This window comes from Augochlora pura, chromosome 6, assembly GCF_028453695.1.
Source record: "Augochlora pura isolate Apur16 chromosome 6, APUR_v2.2.1, whole genome shotgun sequence".
Lineage (NCBI taxonomy): Eukaryota > Metazoa > Arthropoda > Insecta > Hymenoptera > Halictidae > Augochlora > Augochlora pura.
This window is the reverse complement of record NC_135777.1, coordinates 7,729,360-7,753,918: the sequence shown is the minus strand read 5'-3', so window position 1 is coordinate 7,753,918 and position 24,559 is coordinate 7,729,360. Positions and strand designations below refer to the sequence as shown.

The 24,559-nt window shown below is 30.6% G+C and overlaps 9 protein-coding genes across 17 annotated transcripts in view; 5 read left to right on the top strand and 4 right to left on the bottom strand.

Moving 5' to 3' along the window:
* The window catches only part of LOC144471411 (uncharacterized), a 120,104-nt gene extending 119,799 nt beyond the window's left edge, over nucleotides 1-305 (top strand). The window contains exon 7 of the mRNA XM_078183403.1: nucleotides 137-305. Coding sequence (XP_078039529.1) covers nucleotides 137-303 — 167 coding nt within the window. The 3' untranslated portion in view covers nucleotides 304-305. The remainder of the gene's footprint in view (nucleotides 1-136) is intronic.
* On the bottom strand, nucleotides 10-4,159 carry Gle1 (Gle1 RNA export mediator). The gene is made up of 8 exons (XM_078183401.1): nucleotides 3,810-4,159; nucleotides 3,432-3,731; nucleotides 2,935-3,339; nucleotides 2,767-2,857; nucleotides 2,392-2,694; nucleotides 2,016-2,320; nucleotides 1,548-1,926; nucleotides 10-1,474 (listed from the first exon to the last, which is right to left on the bottom strand). Exons 1-8 carry the CDS (start codon nucleotides 3,840-3,842, stop codon nucleotides 1,212-1,214), a joined length of 2,079 nt encoding a protein of 692 aa, XP_078039527.1. The 5' UTR covers nucleotides 3,843-4,159; the 3' UTR covers nucleotides 10-1,211.
* Nucleotides 4,160-4,370: 211 nt separating this feature from the next.
* Nucleotides 4,371-8,920, bottom strand: Usp30 (ubiquitin specific protease 30). Of its 2 annotated transcripts, none has more exons than XM_078182984.1 (7): nucleotides 8,261-8,920; nucleotides 8,018-8,176; nucleotides 7,642-7,805; nucleotides 7,121-7,528; nucleotides 6,715-7,050; nucleotides 6,375-6,625; nucleotides 4,371-6,285 (listed from the first exon to the last, which is right to left on the bottom strand). In XM_078182984.1, the coding sequence occupies exons 1-6, from the start codon at nucleotides 8,358-8,360 to the stop codon at nucleotides 6,377-6,379; spliced, it is 1,416 nt and encodes a 471-aa protein (XP_078039110.1). In that variant the 5' UTR covers nucleotides 8,361-8,920; the 3' UTR covers nucleotides 4,371-6,285; nucleotides 6,375-6,376. The 2 variants fall into 2 exon arrangements, with proteins under 2 accessions (XP_078039110.1, XP_078039109.1); XM_078182983.1 differs by having other exon boundaries at nucleotides 7,121-7,531; nucleotides 8,261-8,914.
* A 266-nt stretch (nucleotides 8,921-9,186) lies between these two features.
* On the top strand, nucleotides 9,187-13,077 carry Dx (deltex E3 ubiquitin ligase). The gene is made up of 6 exons (XM_078182981.1): nucleotides 9,187-9,632; nucleotides 10,405-10,597; nucleotides 11,053-11,322; nucleotides 11,389-11,677; nucleotides 11,754-12,066; nucleotides 12,185-13,077. The coding sequence occupies exons 1-6, from the start codon at nucleotides 9,463-9,465 to the stop codon at nucleotides 12,537-12,539; spliced, it is 1,590 nt and encodes a 529-aa protein (XP_078039107.1). The 5' UTR covers nucleotides 9,187-9,462; the 3' UTR covers nucleotides 12,540-13,077.
* A 513-nt stretch (nucleotides 13,078-13,590) lies between these two features.
* On the top strand, nucleotides 13,591-16,534 carry LOC144471370 (uncharacterized). Its single transcript, XM_078183333.1, has 6 exons — nucleotides 13,591-13,934; nucleotides 14,834-15,026; nucleotides 15,097-15,236; nucleotides 15,329-15,491; nucleotides 15,580-15,834; nucleotides 15,894-16,534. Exons 1-6 carry the CDS (start codon nucleotides 13,855-13,857, stop codon nucleotides 16,032-16,034), a joined length of 972 nt encoding a protein of 323 aa, XP_078039459.1. The 5' UTR covers nucleotides 13,591-13,854; the 3' UTR covers nucleotides 16,035-16,534.
* On the bottom strand, nucleotides 16,439-17,804 carry LOC144471371 (replication protein A 32 kDa subunit-like). The gene is made up of 2 exons (XM_078183334.1): nucleotides 17,354-17,804; nucleotides 16,439-17,272 (listed from the first exon to the last, which is right to left on the bottom strand). Exons 1-2 carry the CDS (start codon nucleotides 17,601-17,603, stop codon nucleotides 16,815-16,817), a joined length of 708 nt encoding a protein of 235 aa, XP_078039460.1. The 5' UTR covers nucleotides 17,604-17,804; the 3' UTR covers nucleotides 16,439-16,814.
* Nucleotides 17,805-18,611: 807 nt separating this feature from the next.
* Nucleotides 18,612-20,714, top strand: Trprs-m (Tryptophanyl-tRNA synthetase, mitochondrial). The gene is made up of 7 exons (XM_078183806.1): nucleotides 18,612-18,713; nucleotides 18,777-18,894; nucleotides 18,972-19,139; nucleotides 19,227-19,489; nucleotides 19,634-19,755; nucleotides 19,826-20,096; nucleotides 20,184-20,714. Exons 2-7 carry the CDS (start codon nucleotides 18,805-18,807, stop codon nucleotides 20,419-20,421), a joined length of 1,152 nt encoding a protein of 383 aa, XP_078039932.1. The 5' UTR covers nucleotides 18,612-18,713; nucleotides 18,777-18,804; the 3' UTR covers nucleotides 20,422-20,714.
* LOC144471596 (NAD(P)H oxidoreductase RTN4IP1, mitochondrial) lies at nucleotides 20,396-22,651 on the bottom strand. The gene is made up of 7 exons (XM_078183805.1): nucleotides 22,637-22,651; nucleotides 21,865-22,143; nucleotides 21,539-21,774; nucleotides 21,228-21,437; nucleotides 21,043-21,155; nucleotides 20,701-20,968; nucleotides 20,396-20,632 (listed from the first exon to the last, which is right to left on the bottom strand). Exons 2-7 carry the CDS (start codon nucleotides 22,112-22,114, stop codon nucleotides 20,525-20,527), a joined length of 1,185 nt encoding a protein of 394 aa, XP_078039931.1. The 5' UTR covers nucleotides 22,115-22,143; nucleotides 22,637-22,651; the 3' UTR covers nucleotides 20,396-20,524.
* A 284-nt stretch (nucleotides 22,652-22,935) lies between these two features.
* Nucleotides 22,936-24,559, top strand: part of Sif (guanine nucleotide exchange factor still life) — a 62,208-nt gene continuing 60,584 nt past the window's right edge. For 6 of the 8 annotated variants that reach the window (XM_078183796.1, XM_078183798.1, XM_078183797.1 and 3 more), the window contains exon 1: nucleotides 23,639-24,001. The gene's annotated coding sequence lies outside the window, so the exon portion shown is untranslated. Of the gene's footprint in view, nucleotides 22,956-23,632; nucleotides 24,002-24,559 lie in introns of those variants that run through there. The other 2 variants (XM_078183794.1, XM_078183791.1) reach the window with 2 other exon arrangements.

Here is a 24,559-nt window from a genome sequence, read left to right as displayed (position 1 = left end):
AAAGTAATCTAACTCAAAAGTAATCATTGATTTTTGCTACCCAATATAGAAACAATTGATCAATCAAACATTTCATTGTTTTCATATTTTAATTTATACATGCATTTATAAGTGACTACATTCGTTCCATTTACAGGTGATGTAATAAAACAGATCACAAACTATCTGCTGAATATACATCAGGACAAACAGTGGCTTGACAAATTTGCTTCATTTGGTGTTACAAACTTTGCAAAGAATTCTACAAAATATTATGATCAAATGGACATGAAATCTGTAGTTACAAGTGTACCATACTATTAACACTTATTCCTTTGTTTACTAAAATACATAATAGAAACACGCGATCATATCATCCACTTCTTGCATTTCTTTAGTTTTATACCTTTTACAATATACACAAATTACTTTATATTATATTATCGGCAAAGAATTTATTAATATTTTAAATAATTTCACCTGTAAAATTTACTTAAGCAGTAAATTAAATATTTTAAACGTATCTGAATTTATGAATGTACTTTTATTTTATCATTAATTGTAACTAAAGTATAATTTTTACAGTCGATGTCATGATTCATTCACAAACCTCTTATTTGTTGTCGGTATACCGTAAATAATGTTATAAACTATCAAACTTCGTTGACAATATTTGCATTAGATAATACATTTATTTTATACAGGCAGAAAAAATACATTTAAAACTTCTCTCGTGAATAAAATGTAGAAATCAATACTATTATTTTACAAAATTTTCAATTTGTATAGAAAATATACCAAAACATGCTCACTTAAATTTACATCAGAATCAATAAAGTCTACAAAAATGAATATAAGCTATAGGAAAAATGATAAATCAATTTTATAAAAAATGCTTTTATACAAATTAATATTATTATTTGCGTTTTAAATAATGATGTTCCTAAATTATATTTATGGCTTATTTAGTATAGATTCAGTTTATATTAATTTTTTAACCAAAAATATTGTCAAATTAAGCAATTTCTAGAAATTTCCTTTTATCTTGATGATTTAATCAACTTAATGAATGCCTTAATCATTAGATATGTAACTGAGCATTAGTGACAATAAGTAATTCAGATAAATCCATCTCATAATATAGGATATATAAATCTGAAGCATTTTTCAAACCCTTACTACATTTCCCATAACAATTACGATATTGTAAGTCACTTTATATTAATTGGTAATCACCAGAAATTGGAAGGAAGCTGACCATCAGGTTGTGGTATAAAACCTTTTGTTAAACTATTTTTCAAAAATTCTTGAAGTCGTACTAATGGACCACCGCCAATGTTTCCCACAGTTTGAATACGCGAATGATATTCATCCGAAAGTAAAATTAGAAGTTTATGAAATTGGCGTGGATATGCAGTCCATAGTGCATTTCCAGCAACCTCAAACATATCTAATAAAAGAGTCGCACAAAGATCAGCTATTTCTGTTCGCGGTTCTGAAATATAATTTTATATATTAGAAAGTATACAAATATATTTTGTTACGATTTCCCTTTATATAATAATTACCAATATTTAATACAGCAGCCAACCATCGCCACGCATGCTGAAGCCCATGTGGATTAGTTTTATTAACTCCTTTCCTCTGTGATGTGATAGTAATGGAAGCATACAATCTTATTAAACCAGACATTCTTTTCAAAAATTTATCATGTTTCTCGATTGTACCATCTTTCGCATATTTATAGCCCAACAATTTATAATAATCTTCATTTGATTGCCCTTCTATTTCGGGTAAGAACACAGGCACAATATATGGACAAGTATCATAAAAATGTGACAAAAGCAAATCTCCAAAATCGGGATAATCGTTCCAAATAGCTACAACTACTGCAGCAATTGGAAATGCCATTTTGGGTTTACTTGAAACAAGTGTTCCCCCTTGATTCTATAAAAAAAAAAACATGTGTTATATATCAACCAAATTGTTGTAAAAAGGTTTATCACATATTTTATTAATTAAAGAAAATAACGTACGACTATCTCTTTAGCCAACATATTTTTACAAAAAGCTGCACCTTCAGGATATTGGTTAACATTTGGAGAAGATTCTCCTTTAAGAAGACTATTTAGTCTCTCATATTTATCATATAAGTGTTGTCTGCTGATACCAGAAATTGCATTTACAGGTATATTTATTGCTTTTTGACATTCGAATCTGAACTTTTTTGTGCTTGCAGATTGTACAAATTCATCATAACTTTTTACATAACATTCCAAAAATTGTTTACTATTTATGTACATCTGCAATAATTCTTTGTCAACATATTCATATAACGGAGCTATAAATAAGAAAAATCTGTTTAATATTTTATATATTCAAGATATAAGTTATTATAGTTATTAAACTCACATATGCTTTCACTCTGTTCACCTGTTGATGCTATTTCTTCAGTTTGAGCAGGTGCTACAATTACTGATGGAATGTTTAAAGAAGTTATGTTCTCTACAGATTGTACATGTTGCTGTTCTTTATCTTCATTTCTATTTTCGTTATTTTGGATAGCACTGTTGTCAACTTGCTGTGAATCAATCAACTCAGCTTTAGTGTGAGTAATATTAGGCGCTGGTATTTCCAAAATTTCGGGTTGTAATTGAGTTTCTGTTGAGGCTTCCTTATTAACTAAATTTACTGCATATGCAGTGTTTATCCTTTCTAGAATTGCATAAAACAAATTATAAAATGTCTTAAATTTATGTGCAAAAGCAAATAGAATTAATTCCTTACCTATTTCTGCTGTAACTATACACAGTATTTCATTCATTTGTTGAACATTTTTTTTCATAACAGTGAGATCAGCTGGTGTCACATCTCCTGTCTGCATAAAACACACAATTGTATAAGTTCATGTTCTTTTACTATCTCTTCACAAGAGTTTGTCAAATTACTTCTTACCAAAATTTTTTCATCTATAAGCCCCACTTGTTGAAATAACTCATCTAATTGTGGTCTAACAGATGAAAACAGAATAGCAACAGAATTTACATCATCACAGTCCTGAGCAGCCATAAGAATAGTACTATACTTAGTTTTAAATATATTTCTCAAATTTATTATTAATTTAGTAAGATCTTGTTTCTCTGTCATTCTTTTTCTGTACTCCTCAATTTCTTTTTGTTGCTCATGTCTTTTTCGCATTTCTTCCTGCTCTGCTTTTTTTTCTTCTGCTAATATATATTCATAATTTTCTTTGCTCTTACGTTCACGTTCTTTTGCCATATGTGACCGAGAATTTTCTTTACGTTGCTTTATGTCTTTCTCTTCTTCATTCATGTGTTGCCAACGATGATCAATTTCTTTCTAAATACAAAAATATATGTTTCGCACATTTTGTAATAAGTCTATCACAATCGTTACATTTATAATTATATTTACAAAGAAATCTACATTACCTGAACTTCTTCCTTCCTTTGGTACTCACTTTCCAAAAGAATTTTTTTTACAGAAAAAGTAATACCACTTTGCATAGATATTTTGTTATTTTTCAAACGATTAGTTGTTTGAGAAAACGTAATATTACAAGAATTCTGTTCATTTTCTATATTTTCTGATTTCTCATTGGTATTTTGAATCATTGTAGAATTAGGACCTATTGTAATCCTGTCCACTTTGCTTGATATAAGCGAAGCTTTCTTTAAAACAGACACTTTAAGACCAGCAAAATCAGAAGTAATATCACTCATCTTTTGTGTCTGTCAATTAAAAAAAAAACGTTATTACAGTAGAAGGTTACAATCAATTATTAGATGCAATTATAGAATAATACATACAATGTTGTCTTTGTCGCAAACAAAATGTGGCATGTTTGTTATTTTGTTGAAAAATAGAATATGACGTAATAAATTTTGAAGATTCGATTATTTACAGAACTTTAGAGATATTATAACCTACAAAATTTTGTTTGTTTACATTCACTCTAAATACATTCAATCGCAGCTTTACAAATTTCTCCACATGTTATCATCGCAATAGAGTTTACATGAACTTTATTTTACTTTAAAATATTAACACTTCTTTCATCTTTCGTAAACATTTCAAGAAATACAACATTCACTCTTCAAACATACCAAAACTAACTGCCAAAGAGAATCAAAATATCTGATCCTCTTTACTACTACGCTACACGCATACATACATATACTACATGGCATTGATATATTCAGTATGCCAAGTGACCTTCTGGGGGCACTGTAACCATAATTATATTTAAATTTGGATCAATTCAATTATTATTTTAAATAGAAAATCCTTGCATAATGAAATAAATAAATACTTAATTTAATAAATTTATATATTATACTACATTTTATACTTACAATTATCATCTTAAATGAGTAAAAACTAGCAAGGAAAAAGTCGACTTACAAAAATTTATTTTTTGCTATACTGTAAACAAAGTTATATAAATAAGAAATTAAGTACAACATACATTCATAAAGGATTGTAATCACTGACTTTATATTACATACAGTACTCTTTGTTCCATTCTACTACTACCTTAGTCTAATATTTTTTACAAAACGTATGAAATAAGGACATAAAAGTAGTCATATTATTCCGCAATCGTAATACAATTGCATTTTTATAAAAGCACAATTTTGAAATTAAAATTTGTAATTTTAATGATATTACATTTGCCTAAATATTGGATAGCTTGTTACATTTCATTATCTTAGTATCAACTTAAAATAATATTCTAATCTTAGTTCAAAGCACTATATGTGGAATGACTTACTCCGTATGAAATAATGGACTTGTTTGGCACAATTTCATTGCTTTATACCGCCAGAAATTACGAAACCCGTCAAACCGTTCATTTTATATTAAATATTGCACACCATCAATGACTATTATTTTCAAATGTTAAGGTAAATGTAATTTTTACGAAGTTAGAAGATCTATGTTATTTAGTTGTTATACATTATTGTATAAGTGATAATGGTGGTAAATATTGCACTATTAATATTCGAATAAATTGCTTATTAATATGATACATATGTCAGGTGTATCTTACAAAATATAAAGCTTAATAAACTAAATTATGCTGGCAACTGTTCAGCATGATTATGACTGTATGTAGATACTCGATTCACAATGATTGCAACTGAAACTACTTAATGAAAAGAATAAATAACAATTTTACAGTTGCCCCGAAATGAATTAAGTCACAGTAGAACAAGATTATAAGTTTCCGCTTTACGTTCCGCAAAAAGAAATAGACTGATTAATAAATTAATATTAAACGAGTATCTTTTTAATCAAATTCGGTTTTTGCAGCAAACAATTATATTATCAGAACTTTTGTCATTTCTTGTATTTCTCTTTAAACTCAATTCATTACGGATGTCGTAAATATACATTGTTTCTCTAAGAATGTAATACATGTGAAAAAATAAACAATTTAATGCAATTTTATTTATATAATGATGTAAATCTTTAGGAATTATGTTAATATTCAAGCAGTCTCTTCAATTCCGTCCTTATTATATTACTCTACATCACACGCATAATCACAATCTCCAAAAAATTTATTTCTCCTATTGTCCATTTCTCATAAAAAAATTACTCCTACATAATTTTTATATATAGAAATATGAGAGAATTTTTTACTGATAATATTTTCTCTCGAAACCACAGAGAAACAAAAAATTGAGACAGAAGTTGTCATGCGAGGTTTGAAAACTATTTTTGAACAGTTGAATACATTTAGGTGATACTTGTTAAAAAAGACTTTTATTCATACTGAAATATGTAGCAAATGCAATATGATTTCTTATTTAAAAAATTGACAATAATTCTTATTATAAGGAAATATTATTTTTTATTTAATATAATAAAGATAATAAATGAGTAAAACAATGTATATTGTATAATATAAAGAAATTTTTGCGAAAACTGTATTTAACACATACGAACTATATTTAATTTTAATTAAACGTGCACAGAAAATTTATTTAGTATGACATAGTATTGTTTGAAATAATACAAAAAAAACTAAAGAAGACAAAATTTATCAAAACACTTTCATTGTGGAACTTATCAGTTCATATTTACAGAACAAGAATTCTTTTAAAAAATTGCCTTACATACTTGTGCATTAACAATTGTTCAGAAATATTGAGAAATCTGCAACTGTTCAAAAATATAACACATCATCAAATTTTACATAATCTTGTATCCATGTTTTTCAGTCTGCATGATTTGATATTAGTACCATACTTCATAGGTGCACGTAGATCTATAAACCTATGAAAGCAGAAAATGATCTATGTCTAAATAACTTTTCATGTAAAACAGTTTTCTTTTTGTACTTAGTAAAATTCATTATTAACTACCTTTATGAGTTGTTAATACGTTCGTAAAACAGAAGATATGGTGTAGCACACAAAACTTCAATTAAAGATATGTTCTCAACTACATTATCAGAAGTAAATAGCCACTGATTTTGTTTATTTCCTTGTCTGTAGCAAACGAAATGCCCTGAATCCACAGATCCACGATGTTCCACTACCGCGCGTAATTGATACTTATATTTATTCAGATGTGTTGTTCGATTAGCAAGCAACATTGTTGCTTCGGGGTCGCCCTGCAAACAATTTTTAACAAAGATATAATATGTATATCTCTAACCAGTATTGTTCTGCATAAAGATATATTTAATACAATAAGATATACCCGTGCATTTCTTTTTTTCGTTTCTGTGAATGTATATGGATCCAGAGTCAGGATTTGAGGAAATTTCACTGGATCATCCCTTTTGATTGGTGTTCCTGAAGGACTCCATGTAGTTCGTGATATATGTAAACACAAACACTTAGGAAGTTTACCCAAAGTTAAAGTTTTAGTAGCTAAACAACGCATTCCACACCCGTCACACAGTACATCATGAACAATTTCACTAGTTACAAAACGTGTTAGTAATTCTTCCAATGTATGGTGTGTTTTAATATGTATTCCCATTGGAGGTAAAGGTAGAGAAACTGTTTCAAGCTTGTCGTAACGAACAGGAGACTGTAATAAGCAGACTTATTCAACTCACATAATGAATCACCATATGTAATTAAGGAACTATAGTACTAACCTTCCAATTGCAGTTACTACATTGTAATTGACTAGTTAATAACCCTGAAAATGGGTGTCCTTCTATGGACATTGGTTGGAAATTAGGAACAGGCATGGCACATAAAGAACTCCATGTTCTAAATGATTCTTTATTTTCTTCACCTTCAGTACTCTTAGAAAGTAGTTCTGAAGATCTAGCAAGGATCATGCCAGGCTTATTATAAGCCACAGGTATATTTGATATTGATGACGTAGAAGATATAACATGGCTGTTACAATTTCTATCAAATCCATTTGGCAAATTTGAATTTTTGTTAGCAGATACAATATCATTACAAGATACACTTCTGAGATTTATGCAGTCTCCAAATTTTTTTGTATCTATCGTCATTGTTGGGCTTTTTAATAAAGCATCAGACAAACAGCCCTTCTGAAATAATTTTCAACAATGATTTCTATTGATTCATAATAATCTAATTTCTAACCTTAATTTATTAAAGTTGGTTTATTAATATAATTAATGTACTAATATAGGCATACCCTATTTATAGGTTGAATTTCTGCTTGTATTGCATTAAGTACAACATGAAACAGTTCATGTGCATCTTGATAACCTGGTGCGAAGCTCCACAAATTACCAAGAGATGAAATTATTTCAATTGGTGTTACATCGCCATAGAGATCCTCTGCGTATCCATTGATTTCTAATAAAAAAGAATTTTTGTATTCATTTAACTATTAAAAAAAAAAAATCATATGTATCAATCATATTCAAAATAGCAGTTATATATCAATTAAATAATAATCATGAACATGTTATTTATTTTACACATAAAACTTATGTGCTATATAGACATTTTTTAATGATTAATGAATCAATGAAGTAATGATAAGTTCACTAAAGAAAATTACATACTTTTAAAGACAGAAAGCAAAGTTGAAATAAAATTAACTTTGCCATTTTTCTCACACCGTTGTTTCAGCCATCCAATAAAAATTGGACACGCAGCCAAAGCTTGTAAAAGAGAATTCAAGAAACAAGTATATCCTAGATTGTTAATTCCAATAATTTTTCCTGTGAAAATGATTAGAATATTATAAAATATCTTTTATCTGAAGACATAAATAAAATGCAAAATTAAGACTAATTATAATATACCTTTTTTTCTAGGTCTCGGAGATGGTCCCCATAAAACAAATGCAGCAACAGCTATTGCAAATCCTACACTAGCAAATACAGCAATCTTTTCTACATCCATCTTCTCCGAATATTTGTAGAACTATTTTTCTCATACAAGCTAACCTACATGTCAATGTAGTTTGTGAATACAATTGTGTTGAACGCATACATATTCATTTGCTAATATTTACACGTTTCGTAATACACAGATTTAGTTTTTTATGGTCAGTTCTAAGTTAGTAATTCAACAACAAAATTCTGACACATAATTTAACCATACACACACTTCACTACTCCAATGAAGAGCACAATAAGATTAAAGTATTTATTATTTGGACATGTTACGTATTCCCAATAATCCAATAAAGAAACAGATATATTGTAGTAAAAAACTTTAATTACGCAAACAATCACGGATGCAACTGTGCGTGCAAATTCTTACGTTCGAACACACGTTTGGTGTCGTAAATACATGTAGTACATATATAAATTCTCATATAGGTTATACCGACATGCATACCATAGGCATTACACTGTAAATACAGAATTAAGTGCACAGTTTAAGATATTTTATAAATATAATAATAAATTAAATTCATAATAAACTAATTGTATGTATCACATTTTTTTTTAAATTTCCGTCAAAAATAAAATCATTGAAAGTTGTGCATAATGGTTTGCGTTAAAATTAATATAATGTTTACAAAAGATATAAATATGCTTAGTAATACTATTAAACAAATTTCACTTTTTGTTGGAATCAATTTTAATGAAAACTATAATTGAGAACTCATAGTATTTCAAATACCGTATGATTCTTTAAAATTCGATAATGTATCGACGTTTCGATTAGTCGAAGTTAGAATCGAGTAAAACTTCACATCTATTCCTTCTCGCAACTCGCAAACAACACGATTTAGAGTGACGTTGCCATTGACATGATTTTTCAGTTGATTCTTTCTCGAATTTGTCTCTATACGACACATCAGTTTTATATTGTTTATTAAATGAAAGTAGAATGACAGGACGTTAGAGTTCATTTCACTAATATTTCTGTAAATGCAGTGATACGTGCAAAAACGAAAATTGAGGTGACCGTGGGACTCGAAAATGTTCCCACGTTCCCGCTTCGCAAGTGTGTGTTGCGCGTGCGTGTGAAATTCCTAACAATAAGCGAGAAAATGAACGCCCAAGGACAGGAACACGGTCATGCTGTGGTTGTGTGGGAGTGGGAAAATCGTCATGGACGTTGGAGACCTTACAGTCCCGCAGTATCCCAACACCTAGAAAGAGCATATTGCAAAAAACTTACACGGGTCTTTCTTAATGATGCAGACCCTAATTTGGATAGGTTTGACATGAAATATCATTTGCTTTAATATTTACAATGACCCAGACATTTTTTGAAAATGTATTTTGTATACATTACAAGAGAAAAATAAATAAATAGGAAACTCGAATGATTATTGATATCCAAATATTTTTAGAGTGTATTATATTATACATACAAAATAATTGCATACTCTTACATACATACATATTTCTTACAATACCCTCGATTTTGGATATTTCTCTAAATGATATAAGTTCGTATATTCATTTAAAAAAGAAATTGTATTTTTTACTTAGACACATTATCAAAAATTCATCTTAAATATATAAAAAATATCTCCTTTGGAATATTGTGAGGGATGTTTAACTACTTCTGCTGCCTTAAGTTTACAGTAATGTTATACTATACATATAGAATAACATTTTTTCAATCGTCAAATTTTTTAGCAAAGTTTAATTTTTTTATAAAATTCAATTTTATAGATTCTTATTCATTTATTCCTTTTACTCTTAAAAATGTTAAGCTTAAAATTATCTGTATTTATCCCTGTACATACTCTTTAAATAGTTGGGATTTTTTGTACTTTAAATTAATACCTTTAATTTCTGAGTATTATTAGTACAAAACCAAAACATGTTAAACATAATAAAAATTGATGTAATTCATTAATTTTTAAAATATTTCTTGTTATATGATATTTCTATTTATATAGAAGTTTGAATCATTAAAATTAATTAAAAAGATTTATAAATGGAGAAATATTTATTTATATAGCTTATTTTTAAAATAGGTATTACATAAATTTAAAGACTAAAATGCAGTGCAGTGAAGATGGAAATGAAACACACAATGTTAGAAGAAAGTTTTATCTCCCAAATTCACCAGCTGGAAAAGGAGCGAAGTGGGAGTGGGCTGGTGATACAGATGATTGGCATACATATGATATGGAAGTACAATGTCTTGTAGAAGAAGCATGGGCAAGGGTGAATATAAAACTAGCTTCTAGAGTAGGCACGTCCAACTGGATCCTATATGTGTAAGAGTACTTTTTATAGCTCATGAGCAGAGCCGAGTATATGTATATTGTATACTTACTGTGTCTCAAATCAATTGACGTGTTTAATATATTTTATTGTTTGTTATATCTGTACTATTAATTTCATTCCTAGAATTAAAAAATTGTGCTTGGCTACATGTTAACTTTTTAATTTCATCATATATATAATTCTTGCTGCTAATAGTAAAAGATCTATGATCTTTAGATTCACAGATTACTCTGCCATGAGACTGTTACCTTTGAAGGTGTGGTTTGTTTGTCTCAGCTGCTTTTCACATAATTGCTTGTCAAAAAGTGCTGACATACCTGTTCTAGAGTTATACATAAATTATGTTACAGAAAATAATTTTGTATAAATATTATCATATTCTTATTTTATAGGGTGACAAAACTATTGATATTTCTAAGACCTACTTAGGTTTTCCATACATTATAAATTTTTGCAATTTAACTCAAGTACGTTGTTGTACTGGATATGTCAGGCCAATCCGACGTATACAACAAGCCCCTTATCCCTTAGTTAAAGTTGCTTTGGAAGAGCTACAAGTTATTTCAGAAAAAAAATCTATGTGTGTTACTATAAAGAGTACTACAACAAAAGTAGCACACAAAAAATCATCTACAGGAAATACAAAAAAGAGTAATAAGAAGGTAAATAACATATATTTATTGTATGTTTATGAACACGTGTTTCTAAATTCAATTACATTTTAATAGGGTAAAAATGGTGATACTGGCCCATCAAATATAGCACGTGTTATACTGAGCAATTTTAACATATTTAGTAACAGACATGGTATAGAAAACAGTAGTACAGTTACAACCATCGAATCTGGTCAAAAGAGGAAAACATGGGATAATGTACTTGATGTAGATTCTAGCAGTACAAAGAGTGGTCGAAGACCTAGCGTTGACACAGTCTCCACTTATTTGAGTCATGAAAACCCAGTAGACTTATTAGATAGTAGTGTGGGAAGTGATGATGCATTTAAGGATTCTATTCTAGGTAATTCACTGATCATTTTTTGTATTATTGTTGATATATATATATATATTATATTAATTATTTTACATAAATATAGACGCAGAAACAGATGTTATTTCTCAATATGTGAAAGTAGTAGAAAGCAACGACTCTGATTCTTGTCCAGTATGTCTTGGTATTCCCGAGCCATTGACTGTAGAGTTAACACGTTGTAAACACAGATTACATTTAGCATGCTTAAATGCGATGCTCAGTTGTCAGCAACCACCTATGTACATACAATGTCCAGTCTGCCGATTAATTTATGGAGAAAAGAGAGGGAATCAACCTCCTGGTACTATGAATTGGACAAGAATACCACGTGCATTACCTGGTTTCCCAAATATAAATACAATTCAAATTACTTATGAGTAAGTTTACACTATTTTTAAAATTTCTATAGTGTAATGGTAAACTTTTAGTCTAGAATTTTGAAGTTTTAAATCCTTTTTTGTCACTCTATATAATACAGAAAAAATATAATTTCAGTATCCCATCAGGAATCCAAGGAAGAGAGCACCCTAATCCTGGACAGACGTACTATGCTGTAGGTTTTCCTCGTGTATGTTATCTTCCAGATAATAATCTAGGTCGAAGGGTTCTAAGACTACTACAAATAGCTTTCGAACGAAAACTGATATTTACAATTGGACGATCAGTGACCACTGGACGAGAAGATGTAGTAACATGGAATGAAATTCATCACAAGACTGAACTAGGACCATCAACATCTGGCCATGGCTATCCTGACACAAGTTATCTTGAAAGAACCTTGGCCGAATTAGCAGCACAAGGAGTAACAGATGGACAGCCAATGGCTACCCTGTATCAAGAGTTACATTAAATAACAATGTGTTTATTTAGTGGTCCCAAACAATATTATCAGGTGTACATAGACTTCTACTGCAGTTTTTTTAGTAGTTAATAATAATAATAATAATAATAAAACAATGCAATAATTGTCTTTGATATAATTGAAGAAAGTTGTATTAATAATTAAATCATAGTTTTTTGAAGAACATATTTTAAGAATAATATCTCTTTTTCCTAATAAAGGAAATAAAGAAACGAAAGCGTACTTAGTTATACCTACAGATTATAATCCTTAATAAAGTGTTGAAGGAATATTATTTACAACATAAAGGACGCATATCTCAGCTGTGCAATAATATCACGTATAAAATGCTAATTCATAAATTATAAGATATTCCAATTAATCGTTTAAATTATCATTTTAAAAGATTTACTTTTACATTCTTAGATACTATAAAATGTTTAATTTCGATCTTTTTTAAATTTTATGTTTTTTTTTGTATATTATATATTTTATTATGTTTTGTATTACAACTGAAACACAAATCACTTTTAGCGTAAGTTAAATTTTATTAAGATTTCATTGTGTTGGCAATAGTACGAAATATTCTCTACATTGAATAAAAATGTTTATTTCATTGTATTTGAAATGCTATAAATGTTGAAACCCCACCCAAAATTGAGTGAAAACCTTGAGTAAAGGACCTTGGTTGAATACCTTTATTTAAAATTTCCATTTGTAATACACTAATTTTGTATACATATTTATACCTATAAATTTGTTTGTAATAGAGATATAATGTTTTTAAATTAATTTTTTTATGTAAAAAAATGTCCTTATTTAATAATTTAATTACATCAACGACTTGATTACAAGTACAAAATAAGTAATTCAATGATGGAATGAAAAAAATATATAAATTTTATGTAATAAAATAAGTTCTACTCCTATAGGTAGCTTGTTTCATTGTCAAATTTATATTATTTAAAAAGCTGGAATAATTATGGCATGAAGTGGTATGAGATTGTATACAAAATTCTTTCCTTCTTTTTTGTATTGGTAGATGATAGGTGGCGCGACTTTCAATACAATAAAATGGCCGAAAACTGATTTTTCTACGCGGACGTGAGTTCTAAAGATTTTTAACGTTTACATATGAATGAGTAACGTGTTAGATAAGAAACAACAATGTGCTGAAAAAATAACAATTGTATCAGTCCAAGACGTAACAGATTTTAATCTCATTTATTGGAATTGGTTTATTATATACAGAGATTTGTATATTCTCTGACGTAGAAACGTCTAGCAAAATTTCTGATGGTTTTTCTGAAGAATTTGCGCTTAAATGAGTGCTAAAAGGCAACATAAGTGTGTTTTGTGTGACTCAAAATTGGAATCCAAGGAAGCCTTACAAGCACATTTTAGGTACCAGCAGAAACTATAATTTTTCATTTTATTTATAAGCAATTACATGACTATGAACTACTCATCCCTTTTATGAATCTCACAGTTTACCTTTTATTTTTATATATAATTTAAGATATCACATCGAAACTAAAAATGTTTTTAAAGACGTTAAACTACATTACCGACGGAGTTTAATTATTCGCGCTGTTCTTTCGTTTCATTTTTACATTCAAATATAATTAGGGAATTGAAGTAGAATAAGAATTAATGATAATGATAAATGGAAATCTTAAAGATAAGAATAATTATGTCACTGTTAATTTCAAATGGATTATTAAAAATATTTTTCAAAATATTAAAAAAAACAAACATTTCTAAATTATTTGAAATATGTTTAAAAAAATTATTTTATACTTATTAATAGCAATTATTTGTTTTTACTATGAATATTATGTATAAATTTTTCGAAATTTCATATAGATTTGAATACGTTAAACTAATTATCAATGTCTGTTAATATTACCCATTTATATAAAGATAATTTTAAATATTTTGTGATATATATATGTGTGAACTTATTTATTCTGATATAATTAATCCTACTATTCAATCTGATATGTAAATTTTAGTTCCAATAATATGACTATATGCTATTATATGTATCATATAATTTTATTAAATACTTTTATTATTATATTAATAATACTTTATATTTTATATAGAAATTAATTAACAGTGTCTATCTTATTCATATTGTAATTACAAATATATGTTATGGTATTAAAATTTTTGGTTTGATCATACTTCAAATTTTTATTCAATTATTAAATTTAGTGAAACAAATTGATGAATAAATGTAATAATATTTGAGAAATAAAGTATTTTATTCCATATTAAATGTTAAGTACTTTATACAGAAAGCATGCCAACAAAGAAATAGATACACGTGGCAGACCTGTAAAAACTAATAAAAATGCTGATACCCAATGTGATATGTGTGGACAGGCATTTGAATCAATCACAGCTACAATAAGGCATAGATTTAAAGTTCATCCTAATTCACCTGCAAAATTTTATTGTCATTACTGTGGAATGCAATTTCCTCTAAAAGTATGTTTTCTTATTCACTGAAAATTGCAATAATTTTTTATTTCACTAAAATAATCATGTTTCTTATTAGACTCATAGAGATAGTCATCAAGCATCACATGATTCATCTGAAAGTGAGAGAAAAGAGCAACATAGGAAATGCGAAGACTGTGATGTATTATTCTACAATGAAAAAGCATTAGATTATCATTATCGTTCTATTCATAAAAGGTAAAATGAGATACTGTTGCATAATCAATAATTATGATAAATAATTTAATACATATCCTATAATATATATTCTATCAAAATTTAATTTACAGAATGGTTCATCTTTTTCAACCAATTGCAACACCACCCCCTAGTAATAAGATCAAAGTGAATTCTATGAATGATGCTCTCAGTGTATATTACTGCCATTTGTGTGGTGCGGAGTATATTATAAAATTCAATTTGCAGCAACATTTGGAACGAGCTCATACACAAGTAAAACAACACATACAAGTCATTAGAAAATATTATTATTGTACTTCTTTAAAACATGTCCATGAACTTAGTTTTGTGTTTATAACAGGAAGAGAGAGAAGCTGTCCCAGAAGATTTAATAAAGTGTACAGTATGTGCTGCATTATTTTGCAGTAAAAGAGCTTATGAAGTGCATAATAGCTATCATCAACCAGATGATTTGTATGTAACATCAGAGGAACAACGACTACAAACAGTAACTAAAGTAGATCAAGATTTTGATATTAGACGTGTAGAAGGTGTAGCTGATAAGTATCTTCCAAAAATTAATACACCCAAACGCCCTTCTAAAAGCTGCAAACAGGTATAACTAAGTTGATTATCTCCTTTGTTATTGTTATCAATTAAACATTTGTTCTACAGGCTAAAACGACATTAAAAGTAGGCGTTAAACCAACAGGAAATTATTCTAACTATTCCTCCTCTGATGGTGACATAATTGTTATTAATGATTCAAGTGATTCTGAAAGTGATCTTCCTTTAAAGCAAAGGATTTGTAGCTGACGGAAATTGTTTATTGTGTCTAATATATCTACATGAATTCAAAATTTGTCAGGTGGCACGATTTTGTTAATATGATTGTTAGTATGAAATTTTTATCATTTCTGTTTTTAAATTTATGCATTGATACATAAGATGTATGTATGGATAATTGTAGATGATCAATACTATATTAGTATTTTTGTATCGAAAATTTGTGTGTACTATTATTTACTTGTTTTACCTTTCCATAAACTCATTTCTTTATATCATGGGAACTATTGCATTTAATGTATAAAGGTTTCTATATAACTTAAAAAATGTAATTATATCTATATATTAGATTAAATAATAAAATGTGTATACAAAATTTGTACCTGTTTACAAAATTACAAATGAAGAAAAATATAAAAAGTGCAATGCTGACTTATTATGATAGTTTAATAAATTCAAAATTCGGAAAAGATCTCTATTTTATTTCTACAATAACAATATTACAATTTGTAACAATATTACAAGAATTTAACCACTAATCTACCATCAACTGATAACACTATTTATATTATTAGGAACATTTATGCTTAGAGAACACTTATTTTTTATATTTAAATCGTAACAAAATAATTTCATGACTTAGTATGTAGACTATAATTTCAATATAAACAAGCACGCCAGTTGTCTGGTCTCTTGGTAATCTCACATAAAATAATGGTCCAAGAACCACATTTTAGTGCACATGAGTTTATAAGTAGATTTATTATGTATATAATTAAATATAACTTTACTGTATAATACTGTATACACTTAAGTTGTTTTGAAGTAATCTTTTCTACATGTATATATGAGACCTTCAGAAGCTAGTTCTTCTAATATAGTATCTATGTCTGACCAAATATTTCTTGGAATTTGTTTTTTAATTTCAGATTTTTCAATACCATTTTCAACTGTATTGTTTGCTTCAATAATTTTATAAATTAAAGCTTGATTTCCTACCAATCCATGACAAGAATCATTTTGACTAGTTCTTTGTTTTATCTTTGATTTCATCTTTTCTTTACGTTTCAATGCAATGTAAATAACCTCAAGAAAATGACACGTCAACTCATTTAAATCTTGTAATGGATACATATGGAAAATAAGAAGGTACCGTTTATCATTTTGTTCTCTAAGTAATCCAATAAAGCGAGCATACGCATTCATCTTCACATTAAAGTCTGATGCTTTTTTATCTGCTTGTAACCATTTCACTGCTGTTAGTTTACCTAAACATACATATATGCATATACATATATATATGTATATTGATAAATCAAAGCAAAAATATAAAAGCTAATAAATTATACCTGAGTCATCTTCAATATCATAAGATATTTCTCTTACGGTTTCTCTAATATTTCGCACTATTGCAAGAATTGAGAACATACGCATAGGCATGCCCACAAATTCTATGTTATCGATAGGAGTTTCAGTAACCAACTGTACTATCAATACTGGGACAATGTTTTGCGGTCTTTGTACTTTCCAAAGAGCCTGTCCTTTTTTTCGACTATTATCTAAAAAGTCACCTACGGAAGTAGTATCTAATGACCACATGTTCACTTTTCGTTAAGTTCAATTTAATTTTCAGGAAACTAACAATACTACGGCCCACAAAATGATGTCGACATGTGTATAATAAGGTCGAATAGAACGTTATACAAAACAAAACAGAATTTTCGCGGGAATTGGTAATCTTCAATTGTTTTGGTCATAGAATATTCTTCTAAAGAAAGTGTTACGCACATGTGAAATTCGTAATTGTGTTTCCCCCAGGCTTTCTGCTGTTACGTTATCACGTTTCATAAGCGACGCGAACATAGCCACTAATTTATATTACGACTGCGCTACTAAATTATACGTTTCCAATAAATGGCGACAGGAGGGAAATTCGAATATAAATACAAATTTAGATCGTATACTTATATAGAGATACAGTATCGCCCGAGAGAAATAACTGAGAATATGTAAGGAGATAATGAGAGAGTTCCCACAAATTCTTCGTTGAGCCTTTTCTTTATTTAGCGAGACTAATCGAGGAATGTAGAGAAAGTCACGTAGCCTCTCGTAAGATCCTCTCCAATTTCACACGAACTAGACGAGTCACAATAACAAAACCGGATCTCTCAAGTACAGGATGTCGTAAATCTTTGGACAAGGACTTCTCGGAACCCACTCTGACCTCTCTCTCTCTCTCTCTCTCTCTCTCTCTCTCTCTCTCTCTCTCTCTCACTCAGTTCTCGAGCCGAAATCTTCGTGCGCGGCACACCCGCACACCATTCGTTCCGGTGGGTTCTCAATCAACGTCCAGCAAATTCATCAGCGCTCAGCTAATTTTCCTAATGGCTAAGAAGGAGGGAAGGAAAAGAAGCTGGAAGAAAATGCAGAACTCCACGAAAAACCTCAGATTTAATTGAACAGTCGAAGAAAGTACATCTTAGAGCTCTACAAATAAAGTACCTTTTGCTTAAAGTTATCAGAGTTTGTATATCTCTCTACAACCTTTCACGAGCAGGGCGGCTCAGCGCTCCACGGGCATCCAAACCACACCGAATTCCCTACATCAAACAATCCAGACCGCAACAATACCTATCTCACGGGACATGTATGTCAAAGAATACATAATACGTGGTGTTTGAAGCATAGCGTTCATAATGCTTTGAAAAGGTAGCTTTAGGTGTGCATAGTTTACAGATTCAATATTGGGATTCAATGATAAAATTATTCCAGAATTACGTCTTTTAGTAGTTTATACTAAATGTTGACGCTGCTAAGAAATACTGTAGTGTCTCAGACACGTTGTGTTACTTACGAATGTATATACAGAAGACGATACAGCAGTGGCATGGTTGGATTTTCATACATATAAACACATGTAAAAAATACATGAAATGATATATAAACAACATAAAATCAAATGTACAGGGTTGCAAGTCGGATTATCCGAGGCGAATATTTTCCGGAATACAACCAACTGGAGATGTTCATATAGGAAATTATTTGGGTGCTATTAAAAAATGGGTAGAAATGCAATATACGGAAGAAAATGTTATTTGGAGTGTAGTAGATATGCATGCTATCACCTTACCTCAAGTGAGTTTTTAAATTGCAATATCATTTTTACTTTGAAAGTACATTGCAGTTATTTAAATGGAACTCTGTTGGAACTAAATATTCTAGGACCGCATAAAATTATACAACAATATAATGAAAATGACAGCTACATTATTAGCATGTGGTATAGATCCAAAGAAGAGCATATTATTTCAACAATCTGCAGTACCTATGCATGCAGAATTATGTTGGGTTCTTGGATGTATAACAACTTTAGCAAGATTAGCACACTTACCTCAGTTTAAAGAGAAAAGCCAAATGGTAAAATTTGTCCCATTGGGTTTATATGTATATCCTGTTCTTCAAGCAGCTGATATATTATTGTATAAGTGAGTATTTCATATAAAATATTCACAGTATATTTTTTTCAATTTATTTGACTTGTCAATATGTAGTATTGTTGGAATAAATGTTTTACATAGATTATTTTCTAAAGGCTCATATATAATACTTATGTAAATTATATGGTGCAGAGCAACCCATGTTCCATGTGGTAAAGATCAAATTCAGCATATTGAATTAGCACAAGAATTGGCTACTTCGTTTAATAATAAAATTGGCAAGATATTTTGTGTGCCACATGCTTTAATAAATGGTAACCTTTATCACAATATATATACTTTGTGGATATGTAAAACAATTGCTCCTCTATTTTTATATTACAGAAGATGCAAGTCAGCGAATAAAGTCATTGCGTGATCCAATGAAAAAAATGTCTAAGTCAAGCCAAAGCCCAAAGGGTACAATAAACATATTGGATAAACCAAACGTTTTGAAAGAGAAAATAAAGAAAGCCATAACCGATTTTACATCTGAGATAACTTATGACCCGAATGAACGACCTGGAGTTGCTAATTTAATCACCATTCATTCTATGTTTACTGGAAAAACGTCAGACGAGATATGTTTCGAGATGCAAGGATTGAATACCGCACAGTAGGGAAATTAAGAATTTTGTATATTCCATGTTACAAATTATGTAATTATTGTAGATTTTTATATTTTTTTCATTCATGTGTACAGATACAAATTGCTATTAGCAGACTTAATTATAGAAAAGCTGTCTCCAATAAGAGAAGAATTCTCAAGATTAATGAAGGAACCAGCATATTTAAGCGAAGTGTTGAAAGATGGAAAGGAAAGAGCAACAGAAATTGCGGAAGAAACTTGGCAGCAGGTTCGAGACAAAGTAGGCTTTGGAGATGGCAATTTTCAACACATTAAAGACCAGGCTGTACAATGTACTATGTACAAAATGTAATTAGAATTTATTAAAGTCAAACACATATTCTAATTGACGATCACAGACGAATTTCTGTTTTACACACACCTGCTATATTTTATAATTTTTTGAATTGGTAATGCTATCTCATATCAATAACTATTTTACCTCTTAAATGGCCCTGTACCACTCGATTGTACGCCACTGGTAATTCTTGGAATGGATATACTTTTTTAACTACAGGGACAACCTAGAATTAATTGTATGTTGTTATAATTCTAGTTGACACGTGACAAAGTTATAAAGTAATAAATATACCTCTCCATTTTCAATATATTCTTGAAGAGTTTTAATTCCTGTTTCTGAAGGTGTAAAAAAGCCCCATTTTACGAAACTTTTATTTTCAACTGTTGGAACGTTATATCTTATCAACTCTCCTACGTTTTTTACAGCTCCAGCAATTAATCCATGTTGATCAATATTTTTCAATAATGGTGAATTTAAAGTTATGTATGTACAGTGGGGATAACCTTTTGAACGTATTTCATAGGGTCCTTGATTAGCACAATCCAAAATTATGTTGTATCTGCAGCCAAATATTATCATAAATATATTTTTTTAATACAGCTCGAATATTTGTTTGATAAATGAGTTACATACGGCCCCTCCATTATTATTTTGGAATCTGCATCATTCAGTTTATAATCAATTACAACATCTGCTCCTAATTTATGCACTAGATTAACTGCATCGCTGCTGCAAGTGGTTATGACCTAAACCAATCGTGTTTACACTTTTATAGTACTTGTAATCAATAAGTAATAGAAACCCTGAATGAAACATACATGCATATTCCAAGCCTTTGCAAGTTGTATAGCCATAGTTCCTACACCACCTGAACCACCTAATATTAAAATTCTGTTATTCTTTCTGATAGTCATTGCAGTTTTATAACATAATCCACCAGTAATCCATAACGCAGACCATGCTGTAAGCCCTGCATATAATATACTAGCTGCTTCGATATAAGATAGATTCTTAGGTTGTAAACTGACCTAAGGAGAAATATTGTTTTACATTATTTACATACTTCTTATGCTATATACAGCACATGTTTGTTTTCCATTAATCTAATATATAGAAGTGTATCATTTACCAAGGTATTATCTACAATTACATAACCAGCATGACAACCTTGTTGTTCAACTGGTACGACACCCCATACTTTGTCGCCTAACTTTAATCTACTGCCAACACCATGTCCTTTTGAAACTACTATACCAGAAAAATCTCTACCAAGCGTTAAAGGTAATTCCAGTCCTTCATATTGTCCACCATTGGTAAGTGTCCTTGCTTTTCGCATAAAATTTAAAACAGCTGATCCGTATCCTCCTAACAAACACCATACAGAAAATATGTACCACGTCTTGTTTGATTAAGCTTAAAATGTAGGCAAATATTAATTAATAAGAAATTTTATACTTGTCATAGCAATGTCTATTGGATTCACGCTGGACGCTTCGACTTTTATTAATACATCTGTTGGTCTAGCAATTATTGGAATTCTGACATTTGATAATTTTAATTCTTCTAAGCCACCATACGAGTGTATCTGCCATGCTTGCATTTTGTCTTCAATATTTTCCTTATGTTTGACTGACAACTTACTAGCGGATCGTGATTGAACATTCCAAAATGTTGATTTTAAATGCCATACGGCCTTTTTTAGCATTTTTCGAGTTAAGTGATTACGACTGAACACTGAAAAGCATTAAACTTGGAAAATAGGTTATAACCAAATGTTTGTTTTCGTTTCAGTTGAACGTTTCAAGTACAAAAAGAATTTTGACTTAATCAATACAACAAAAATGTTTATATGGACGTATACATCAACGTATAATTTAATAAATTTTTAAACGATGCTGCATCGCAAGAAAAAGTAATGTAACTGATCTTTGAACATAGACAACATCAATTGAGCGTTAGTATTTTATGTCGTCTTTGTTTTGTTAATAACCGGTATCATTTTATACTGGTATTTTATGTACGCAGTAGATTTTATTATTAGCATGATTAGTACACAAATCTAAAATACGAAAATGTGCGTTGATATAATTAAAAAACGAAACAACAAATTGATTTTTATTAACATATTTCCTATTATGTTGATTACTATATTAGATTATAACCGAAGAAAAAGAAAAGCAAACAGTAACTTTTTTATTCGAGGGGAATCTACTTTTCATATATCTACCGTACTCCAATTGCATCTTCTATTGTAATTTTTGTTACCCGATAGATGGAGCGTTTAGGCGCGGGCAAGGCAACATTGGTTTTGACACCTTCACATTACCTATTCGAAATTGTCTCTTTTTCAGCAAAATTATTTTATATGCTCACTAAATTCTACGTTTCTATTATTTTGGCACATCTGTCACTGTTGTTACATATGTATGTGCAATGTTCATGACGTCATCATGATTCTACATATATCATTATATGATGTTACAACGCGGTAGTGCAATATTCAGGTGATCTACAATAATCTTTCTTTGTCGGAGGATGGCGTGTAGGTATGTTTTGCTTAATAAAATATTGTAACCACGAAGGTGATAGCGAATACGTCAGAGTTTTGCGTTCGAAATTTAATTGCATTTTATTCAACCATGTAATTATCTTTTTAATTTAACAATACTATCCGCTAGATAAACTATACTATTTACAACCGTAATTTATTCTTCACTTCTTTACTCGCTCATTGTGACCATCACCGGGACTTTAGGAAAACTTTCTAATGGTGTTGCCGTATTCAAGTGGGTTTTACAATGGTCTTATTTTAAATAGCATAGCAGGTACTTCAATTACTAAGTTATGAAAAGCTTGTGCAGTTTGTTGACTCGGGAGACTAAATACCGCGCTGCCTCTCTTATCGCAGGAGTGGGAAACGTAGGTAACGGAGAAAAACGTAAAGAGAGGTGAAATAGTACCTAAGCGACCGTAACTTTAAGGAACTCGAGTAGAGCATTATCGGAGACGTATTCGCATTCTACGGAAAAGTCTGAAAGGCCATGGTTACAGTTACAATTCCAATGTTTATCAGAAACTATACGAGGTAGTAAAGGCAAGGGCGGTTCTTTCATTTTATACGCAGAACATTGGACCGCGCATGCTTACTATCGATTGGTAATCACTATGGTTACGCCTCGGTATAAAGGCACGGCGGCGACTACGACGACGACGACGACGGTGACGGCGACTACGACTACGACGACGACGGCGACGACGACGACGACGACGGCGACGACGGCGACAACGACGGTGACAGTGATCACCCCGTACTCGTTTCACGGTGAGTCCAACGAAAGCTTGAACAGTGGGACCATGGTGCAGTAAAGTCCGAATGGTACAGTGACATGAAAGTGAACCGATCGTTCGAAATGAAAAGTGAACGACATCGTGCGGGATCACGATGCAAGAGACTCGATAGTGTAAACTGTAAATCACATTAGAAACAATTCCGGTCTACGCGTGGCATTGCCGTTCGTTCGAGGAAACCGAGGAAGACAACGCAGTGGGAAATAAATAACAGATCGAGGGGATAGAACGGAGAGAACCTCAAGTAAGGTGTAGAGACTAAGAGAGATGGATGGAGCAGGAGGATAGGTAGCTAGAAAACCGTGGAGAAGAGAGGAAAGGGGGCAGGGAAGTGGTAGGGAAGAGTGAGGGAGGTGGTGGTCGCCAGGGGGAAGGGAAGAGAGGACGAAAGAAGGAAAGGGTGAAATATCCAGGGGGTTAAGAAGTGGCAAATGATGGAAAAATCGAGAGAACAGCAGTGAAAAAAAGTGATAAGAGCGGCGAGGCGAGTCGAAAGCGAGCGAAAGAGGGTAGTAGAGAGAGGGAGGAATAGAAAACGCATAGAGGGCTGTTCAGAGTAACATGGAGCGCATCGCGGGCGCAGCAAGAGAGGATATTGACATTTTCGGTCGAGGGGCGCGCATTCGTAGAAGAAGGGGAGGTGGGTAACGGGGCAGTCGCCTCTTTTGCTCGATCCTGCAGTATCCATGGCTACGTCGTCCGCGAGGATTTCGCGCGAAATACCGGAAATATTCGGCGTATAGTATTCCCAATTTAGGACACCGTTGGTCAAGTGATTCGGTCCTTGGTTAATCCTCGGCGC